At 44.5% G+C, this 10,088-nt stretch overlaps 1 protein-coding gene across 1 annotated transcript; it reads right to left on the bottom strand.

Annotated features, from left to right (window-relative positions):
- Positions 1-4,782: 4,782 nt before the first annotated feature.
- LOC134578303 (F-box/LRR-repeat protein 8-like) lies at positions 4,783-8,548 on the bottom strand. The gene is made up of 2 exons (XM_063437285.1): positions 8,258-8,548; positions 4,783-5,822 (listed from the first exon to the last, which is right to left on the bottom strand). Exons 1-2 carry the CDS (start codon positions 8,407-8,409, stop codon positions 4,835-4,837), a joined length of 1,140 nt encoding a protein of 379 aa, XP_063293355.1. The 5' UTR covers positions 8,410-8,548; the 3' UTR covers positions 4,783-4,834.
- Between the last annotated feature and the right edge of the window lie 1,540 nt (positions 8,549-10,088).

Here is a 10,088-nt window from a genome sequence, read left to right on the forward strand (position 1 = left end):
TATTCGACATGGGTGGTGTGAATACGGTCAACCAAGGTTACAAATACTTTATGGTACAGATTACAAATTGTATACATAGGTAAATAGAAATCGTGTTTGTGTCAAACCACCTAGTACTATTGGTCGCCCGTGCCTGTAGGGTCTACTGATCAGGAGGTCCTAGCTATCGGTGGTTCCCCTGTTCGTTTGTTTGCCTTGAGGACTGCTCCCCACTATTTGCTCAGTGACCCTCTGTGGGGTCTGTTCGGGTGTTGTTTCTTAATGGATTCGTGTGGTGAGTGACTTGAGTACCCTGAGAGATCGTCTTATATCACATCGTTTGTGAGTCGAATTTTTGGTTCGTGTCGAACCGTATACAGGAGATAGAAAAGAGAACAGAATGAGAGGTGGGGGTGGGAGGAGGGGGGGGTATGGGGGAGGGGACTTAGGTTGTGTTGGCCATGTTGAGGTGGTTTATGGGAGATTGGCCAGGTTGGAGTTTTCCCACGGTTCCCATACCTTCTGAAAGGTTTTTAAGGTGCCTCGTAATCTAGCCGTTAAATTGTCCATCAAGTGGACTTCCTTGATCCGCCTTATGACCCCGGCCCTGGAAGGTATGGTTGGTTTGAGCCAGCCGGAGGCCACCGGTCTCCTGGCTGCTAGAGTGATTTTGTGGATTAATGGTTGCTCGTGTCTAGGCCAGCCGTCTATGGTTCTGCTTAATAGGAAGAGCCACGGATCCAGGTCCGGAGCTCTAGAGAGGACCTGGGAGACTAGGTCTTGGATCTGCTTCCAGAATGTGCCTATTTGCGGGCATTCCCACCACATGTGGATGTACGTTCCCCTCTGGCCGCATCCCCTCCAGCAGGTGTCTGTTGTTTTTTTTTGCATTTGATTCAGCTTAACTGGTGTGGTGTACCAGCGCAACATTGTTTTTATAGATTGTTCCTGGAGGGTAACACACACTGATGAGGAATGGTTAGCCTCCCATATCTCTTGCCATTCCACACCTTCCAGGGTTTCGCCCAGGTCACGTTCCCATTGATCTGTGTAGGTCAATTTACCCCAGTCCCTGGCTTCGGAACAGAGGTGGGCATACAGGAGCGTAATCATGCCTTTGGGTATAGTTTCTTGGAGGCAAATGCGCTCAAAGAAGGTCTTTTTTTTTCGGGCCGCTGTGTGTATGGTTGGTGTTTTTGCGAAATCTTTGATTTGGAGGTACCTAAAGAAATCGGCTGGGGTAAGGTGACCTCGCAGTCTCAATGTGTCAAAGGGGATAATTTCCGTCCCCTCATATAATTGGCAAATGCGTTGTAGGCCTATCTTCTCTAGATTCCTGAAATCTCTAGCTGTCATTCCGGGGATGAAGGCCTTATTGCATAAGAATGGAGTAAGGGGCGAGGGGTCGGACACTAAGTGGAATTTTAATTTGAAGGTGTCCCATACCCTCAGAGAGTTTGATATGGTCGGGCATGTGATCCTAATAGGTGGCCTATGTTCCCTGGGGACCCACATTAATAGCTGCGGTAGATCAACACCTGTCATTAAGGATTCTATGTCTGCCCATTTTCTTTCGCCGGGGGGGAGTGCCACATCGCTATTTGTGCTAATTGAGTAGCTATATAATAGTAGTAGATGTTCGGTAGGCCCAGACCCCCTCTCGTCTTAGATCGGTACAGGATAAATCTAGAGACTCTATGTCTTTTGTTTTGCCAAACAAAGGTTTCTATCGCCCTTTGTAGGGGCTGTAGGGAGGATCTGGAGACGCGGATGGGCAGCGCCTGAAACAGGAACAGAATTCTTGGCAAGATATTCATTTTAACAGCGTGTATTCTCCCTATCCAGGAGATCGGCCTGTCCATCCACGTCTCCATCTCCCGAATCAGTTGTTTCATCATTGGGGTGTAATTCTGCTCGTATAGGTTTTCTGGTTTAGTTGTCAGACGTATACCCAGGTACTTGAGTGTTTGGTGTTCTACTATGTTGTCCATTCTTAAGGGTCCCGTGAGCACTAATTTCTTACTTAACTAACCGATGGCTGGTGGCTTCATGACAGCTCAAGGTTGCAGCCTGTGTGAGGCTGTGGTGGGGAGAGGTGGCCGCTTTCCTCGCTCTAGGGTCGATTATAAGGTCCAAGCATGCTCCTACCCCTGCTCCCTCCCCCATGGCCCAGCGCTGGTTATCACGGTCCCCACTGGGGTGGTGCTACACTCGCCTATACCAGATTTGGCATTTAACGCAGAACAAAGCAAGCAGCTCACTGCAAGCAAAGATGGCTGCCGACCAGATGCCTGTACCACTCCTGCCCTCTCTGACTTGGGTCTCACAGGAAGACCGCCTCAATCAGGCCTTCGAGCACTCCTGGACACAACTATAGAGTTGTTTAGAATCAATGCATCTCTATGAGGAACATTCAGAGTTTCCTTGCAGAGTGTGGAGACACTGAACGTCAGTGCACTAACCCAGGAAGCACATCTAGTGGCGGCCTGAATGACTACCACTAGAGTTGTCCCTACGGAGCAACTGAAAATGCAGTGTTTACATTAAAAGGCCTGCTATACTATAGTCATCAGAACAATTACAGCTTAATGTAGTGGTTATGGTGTTTATAGTGTCCCTGTAAGGATTTGCAGGAATCCCAAGTGAGATTTCTAGCTGTGTTGATACAGTTTATTTGATTATTTAGTACAACAATTACTTAGCCTTGGTTAATCAAGTGTAGAATGTCCTGTCCATCCATTCAGCTGTCTACTTTAGAGGAATACACAGCCCAGGTCAGTGTCTCACTCAGCTCAGTTGGTGGTTTCTCTGTGAGCACGGCCCATTCGGGAAGATGAGTCATTATGATATCTCTAAGGGACATGTGATTCAGCTCTGTCACTGCACTCGTTCTTGGCTCATTCACACAGCTCACGCACTCAGCACAAATTGTAAGAGTCAATCCATCTGCTGTCAGGGTTTCCTCATTTAAAAAAAAAATAAACACTTAGAGACACTATAGTCACTAAAACAACTTTAGCTTAATGAAGCAGTTTTGGTGTATAGAACATGCCCCTGCAGCCTCACTGCTCAATCATCTGCCATTTAGGAGTTAAATCACTTTGTTTATGAACCCTAGTCACACCTCCCTAAATGTGACCTTGCACAGCCTTCCATAAACACTTCAAAAAGTTTATCCTTTTTTTTTATTGCAAGTTCTGTTTAATTAAGATTTTCTTATCCCCTGCTATGTTAATAGCTTGCTAGACCCTGCAAGAGCCTCCTGTATGTGATTAAAGTTCAATTTAGAGATTGAGATACAATTATTTAAGGTAAATTACATCTGTTTGAAAGTGAAACCAGTTTTTTTTTCATGCAGGCTCTGTCAATCATAGCCAGGGGAGGTGTGGCTAGGGCTGCATAAACAGAAACAAAGTGATTTAACTCCTACATGGTAGTGAATTGAGCAGTAAAACCTGGAAGGCATGATCTATATCCAGGCTTCCTCAAACTCCGGCCTTCCAGATGTTACTGAACTACAACTCCCATGATTCTATGAATGGAATAGATAGACTTGGAATCATGGGAGTTGTAGTTCAGCAACATCGCAAGGGCCGGAATTTGGGGAAACCTCACACTAAAACTGCTTCATTAAGCTAAATTTGTTTAGGTGACTATAGTGTTCCTTTATTTTTATTTTATATTATTTTTTTATTCTGCCTCACGTACTAAGTGTTTTTTTTTCTTAATCATAATATAGTGAAAGTATACATTTAAATTAAAATTATAATCATCACTTGCTCCACTTCTATAAGAACTCTGTAATTTATTAATTTAAAAACACTTTTCCCCATCAATATACATGATCACATTCTGCCATATACATACACCCGCACTTTATTCACACATAAGGGTTTATTCTTACTTGTACAGACACACACTGTCCATTACACACACAAAACCAGAGCAGGATTAATCATAAGACAGCCAGATGTGGCCCAGGGTTTAATACAGGGACCCTGGAACTTGCCCCCATTAAATACCCCCAAGTGAAGAATTAAGGGGGCCTACACAAATAAACTGCCTGGGGATCTTATTCCTTCTCTGATGCAAACACACTATCAGAGGAGGGTAAAAGGGAGAGGGCGGAATTAGATTGTAAAGAGGGAAAATGGAGAAGAGTGATATGGACCCTAGGCCTGTACACAGGTATCAGCATTGGTGCGAGTGAGTCTAAGTGATGAAAGACAGGTTGCACAGATCAATTTTCTTTCCTCTCTGAGGCTGCACGCTGTTCAGGTAGAACCAGGTATTAGTGTGTCGGTGATTGTCTGAGGTGGAAATGAGAATATATTTGTAAGACCTTGTTTCTTCAGTGCTGAGGAACCTATGGGGACCATAAGGGCTGCCATCAGAATTCTTGGGGCCACATTCACAGCTTAAGGCCTGGGTCCCCAGGGCACACCCCAAGGGGGGAACCTCTGTACATATGGAAGAGACTAATTAAACTATTTTTCTAATATATATGTATATATATATATATATTAGAAAAACGGTTTTATTAGTCTATTCCCATTGTCCAGAGTTTCTGCATCAAATTGGGAATGGGGCAGTAATGCTATTATAAATCATTTATTCAGGGTAGTTGCCTTGGACCTGTTGAATATGATGTCAGTTCCATTGATTTGGGGATCCATTAAAATGACATGGAGACCTATTTTAGTCTCCACCTAGGGTTTAAGAACCAGTGAACCAGTGCCATTTTCATAAGTACGTAAAATGTTGAACAATATTTAATGTGCATAGATGAAAGCGCATTTGTAATTTTGTATTAAATATTTTATATCAATACTTAGAGCATATTTGCATTTATTTATTAGTCTGTAGATGGCTGGGTCCATGTTGCTTTCCATGGGTGTTTTTCTTTGACAATTTTAAGAGTATATTTTTTCAAGCGAGGACAGTGTTTTAGGAAAGCTTGAATCACTTCAGGTCCTACTAAACAGTAGCAATGAATTTCTTCCAATCCACCACACTTTATAGCCAAATCAATAAGAGCAGAGTCTAGATCACTGGATGAGGTGGTGTGTATAACTATCTTATTTAGAGTGCACCAGTAGTGACTGGTGACAAATCTTATTTGGTTCACCATTTCGTTGAAGGTGTTGAGTTGTAAGGTTGACACAGGAATATTTGGTTGTAAGGTTCGACGGATTTTCCAAGCAGGGATAGTGTGGTCAAGTTCTAGGTCCACACGAAGTGTGGGATGACGTAGACAAAGCTCACCCCACGCTTCATCAGATATTGAATGTGTGTATTTATCCAACCTTTCACACAAGATGTCCAGGCACATAAGTGGTGGCCTGCATGGTTTCATAAATTCATGGAAAAGCTCTAAAGACAAACTGGAACAAAAGGTGCCTAGGACAGAGAGTTTGGGACAGAACTCTAAAACTGCTTTCAAAGTTTCAGAGGTTACTTTGCAAACTAATGTGCCGTTGTTTATGTACAAACTATGTAGATTTGGGCTCCCTCGAGCAATAAGTCTTACAAAGCCATCACTAAGAGTAAAAGGGAACTTTCGTAGATCAATGTGCTGGAGGTCAACATGACTTTCCTTCCGACAAAGGTTCATGATGCTTTCCAAAATTTCCTGCCCAGAATAAAATAAGGGGTTTTCTCCACAGCACACAATAGTCAGGCTACGCAGTTTGTTTTTCTTTTTGGCCAGACAATCTAGAATATTTATTACATTATTGCGATTTGCTTCTTTGGATTGGTCAAAAACAATCTTTAGTTGTTGTATCTGGACCAGAAAGTGCTCTAATCCATCGAGTGTTAGCAACTCTTCTTCCGACACCCAGCTATAACCAAAAGGAAAGGGGGACAAGCTTTTAGTCTTTGCAATCACTGTATCTTTAACCAGTACTTGCTTTTAGTGATATCGACTGAATTATTCAGAGAACATTTGCTCAGCTATTATATAAAATGCTAAGAACGTGTATATGTTTCTTGCAGTGTACCAAATAATTAAGCACCTGCTCAATAATTATGTGAGTATTCCCACTTTAGTGAGCCTGGTGTGGTCATTTTGTATTTTATTTTTTTCTTGCAATCTCAATGTTTATCAATAAAACAGGGTTAATGGGTGGTACAAACATAATTATCCTTGTTTTCAAAAAGCTGTTTTATATGAGGGAATGACTCCAAGCACCGTAACCACTATAGCCGGCTGTATTGGTTATGCACTCTCAAAGAATAAGTAGTCAAACGGTTTTACAACTTATTTGGGTCCTTGGGCTACCTGCTCCACATCCAGATCTTTCTGCAACTTGTCTCCCCTTAGCCAAGCTGAATGTCTTCGCCAACGAGAGGCCTTGCTTAGCTCAGTGGAAGAAGGGCTGCGGTGGTGATCATCAAGGGGGACCCAGGGAAGTTGTCAATCTGTTCTTAATTAGTTTGACTACTTTCTCTGGGAGGACGCTAGAGCACTCCTGGCATCATAAGCACTATAGCAAAGTGAAGTGGTGATGGTGCTTAGGGTCTTCCTTTAGTTAATATCCTCGTTTAATTTTTAATGCGATTTTCAAAAATAGCCAATCTGAAAACAAAGTGTAGCTACTCAAGCCTGAAATCTGAAATGCACTTTCTATTAGTGAATTACTGTGCTCAGGGCCGGACTGGTTAAAAAATTTGGCCCAGGCATTTTTTTATTCACAGCGGCCCACTGAAAAGGGGGCGGGGCCAGATAGGGTGTGTTTTGGCATCCCCAATGACAAGCAAGGCCCATCTCAAAGTGAGCATGTTGGTTCAATGCTCTTCCAGGGCATGAGAAAAGGGCCCTGTATTTGTTCTGCACAGCGCAAGCAAATTTAATAACATGCTTGCGTTGTTTGCTTGAAACTTGTCTCAGGGGTTTCCATAATTGGGATACTCACTGTATCCCATTTATGGAGACACAATGTGTTTGCTTACATGGAATCTAGTGTGTGCATAAGGGATCCAGAGTGTGTATGACAGAAATGTAATGTGTTTGTGAGTGGTGCAGCTTGTTTGGGGGCTGCTGTGTGTGTATGTGTGAGGGGTGTAGTGTGCATCTGTGAGGGGTATAGTGTGTGTGTGGGGGGGGTGCAGTATGTGTGTGTGTGGGGGGTGCAGTATGTGTGTGTGGGGGGGTGCTATGTGTCAGGGTGCTGTGCTAGGGTGATGTGTGTGTGTGTGTGTGTCTGTGTGAGGGTGTTGTTTGTAAGGGACCTGTGTGTGTTACGGTGATGTGTGTGTTACGGCACAGCAGTGGAACTGGAGACAGAAGAAGAGCACAGGAGAGTAGTGGGGACGAAAAAAAGAGCACAGGATGCAAAAAGAAGGGCACAAGAGGGGATAGTAACGGAAGAATGGCCCAGGAGGGGGACAAAAGAAGGGCACAAGACCAGAGGGGGGGACAAAAGTACACATAAGGGTATGGGGACAAAAGAAGGGTACTGGAGGGTAGGGGGGGGGACAAAAGAACACATGAGGGGAGGGGGCCAGAAGAAGGGCTCATGAGGGGAGGGGGGATGGAAGAAGTGTACAGGGGGGGGGGGAGACGAAAGGCACATGAGGGGAGCTGGAATGGAAGAAGGGCATATGAGGCTAGTGGGAACAAAACAAAGGAGAGGATATGGGCACAGAAGAGGAGGGGGCACAAAGAGACACACAGAGGGGAGAGGGGGACAAAGAGACAAACAGTGGGTGGAGGACAACGACAAAGAGAGAGTGGGGAAGGAGAGAAAAAAAGTTATACAGAGGGGAAGGGAGAAAAAAAAGACATGCCAGCCAGCCACAGCAGCCACACAGCAACAGTAAAAAAAGGTGAGAAGAGCCCAATTGGGCTGGGTAGGTTATATTAATATATTGTGAATAGTGTATACTGCGCATGGAAAGCATGCAGAATTGGGTTGAAACAACTGATTCCATGACTGATTTGTGACGCGGCCACAATTAAAGTGTCATGTTCAAGAAATTGAACACAGTCTCGAACACAGCCGTGTCGTAAAATGATGTCAGTGTCCCTTTAAGTGAATGGACTGAGTGAATCTTCTTTATAGGGGAAAAATAAACATAAATAACCAAAGCAGAGAAACAATAAGACAAGTTAAACAAGCACAATAGTAGTAAGAATAAATGCAAATAAACTACTTTGTATTGTTGTACATTAGTGACCAGGGAGTGGGACATCCAGTTCTTTCAGCTCATGGCTTGCTTTGAATGGCCCCAAGTTATAACTATTACAGTGTTGAGGAACAAAGCTAATACATACCTAATCTCTGTGTAGTGCCAAACTGTGGGAGATGCCAGTCCATATGCCCAGGACTGGCACACCTGAGAAACTGTCCGTCTGTCTCCTAGAGGTAGGTAGTAAAAGATTTGTGCAAGGATTTCTTGAGGCATGTCCTCCCATTGTGTAGACATTGTATCTTCTCCGCGGCAGCAAACTGACCCTGTATGAGCGGTTAGAACAGAATATTTAGAATCCAGAAATAGGTGAGCTTTACAATCAGGAATAGAGCTGACGTCATGCCTTTGGTAAGTAATGTGTGGGAGGAGATACCGTACAGGCCAGTTTTACTGTTAAATCACCTTTGCACTTATAAGGAAAACTTGTAAATAAAAGGTGTTGCTACAATATTGAACGCCTGTTTACAGAATTACTACAATGGCTGCAGCTTCCTGCTTAACTGTTACTGGAGAAATAAATACAAATCTTTAGACTGTAAGCACCCCTGGGCAGGGCTCCAGGTCAATACTACTATGTCAAAAGGCAAACTTGTTTTATTTCAATTAGTTGCATGTTGCTTAGGCAAATATACTGCACTGCGGTCCATGTTGGATATTTAGAAATAATGATACATTTTTAATAATAAACAATGTCTTCTTTTTTTGTGCCCAATTAGAGCATGGCTTAAAATATTTGTAATTTATTCTACCAATGTCCTTCTCAGCAGTGGAACTTCCGCCGGGCTGACAAGCTGAGAGAAGCCCATCTTTGATTTGTCACAGGCCCCTTTTTAGATGTGAAGCCGTGGTGCTGGGAGGAAATGAGTATGTCACTTCCTCAGCTTACCAACAAGCTGCGCAGGAGAGGGCGAGAGGGGAGAAAGCGTGTCAGTGTGTTTTTGTGTGTATCTGTGTGTGTTTTTGTGTAGCAGTATACAGGGCCATCTATAATACGAATAGGACCCTGGGCAAAGCATTTCTTGGGCCCCCTGGGCAAAGTCCCTGCACCTCTCCCCCCTCCCCCCATTACGCCCAACTGTGTGTGTGTGTGTGTTAGTATGTCTGTGTGTGTGTGTGTGTGTATGTCTGTGTGTGTGTGTGTCAGTATGTGTCAATATGTCTGACACACAGACATACTGACACGCACACACACAGACAGACATTTAGACACCCTCCAAGTTCTTATTTTTTTATGGAGGGTGGTTTCCCTGGGGTCCAGTGGCAGGCTGAGGCAGTTGGGAGTTATCTTGAAGAACTGCCTTCCTCCTCCCGCGCGGCTATTATCTCCGGTTGGAGGAAGTGAGAAGCGGCACTCGCTTCCTCCAAGCCGGTACAGGAAGGGGCCCGGTCGCGCTGTTTAAGCGTCACAGCGCGCGACTGGGCCCCTGCTGACTCATGGTCACCAGGTGGCCCTTAGTGCATGGGCCACCCGGGGGGCCTCCTTAGTTGGCGGGCCGGTGCGGCTCTGTGCAGCAGGGTACATGGGGGCTGCTGAAACCGCGGGGCCCACGGGGCAGCTGCTCTGGGGACCCCCAGGAGCAACTGGGCCTGAGGCAGCAGCCCCGCGCTAAAGATGGCCCTGACAGTATATGTGCATACATGCCAGCATTTAATGAGTAACACTACAAACCAACACACACCAGCATTTATTTACCAAAACTACACACATGGAATCAAATGTCAACTCGACATACAAACACTGTACACAAGTTCACCACTGCTTTTAAATAGCAATAGTATTTACAAATACACCCCTACAGGCACAGACTTAATCTATTATCATTTATATGCAGATGAAACGCAAATCTACTTGTCCTCTCCTGATCTCTCTCCGCCCATCTTGACTCGTGTCTCTGACTGCCTCTCTGCGATTT

The sequence above is a fragment of the Pelobates fuscus genome, chromosome 12 (assembly GCF_036172605.1).
Source record: "Pelobates fuscus isolate aPelFus1 chromosome 12, aPelFus1.pri, whole genome shotgun sequence".
NCBI classification, from domain to species: Eukaryota; Metazoa; Chordata; class Amphibia; order Anura; family Pelobatidae; genus Pelobates; species Pelobates fuscus.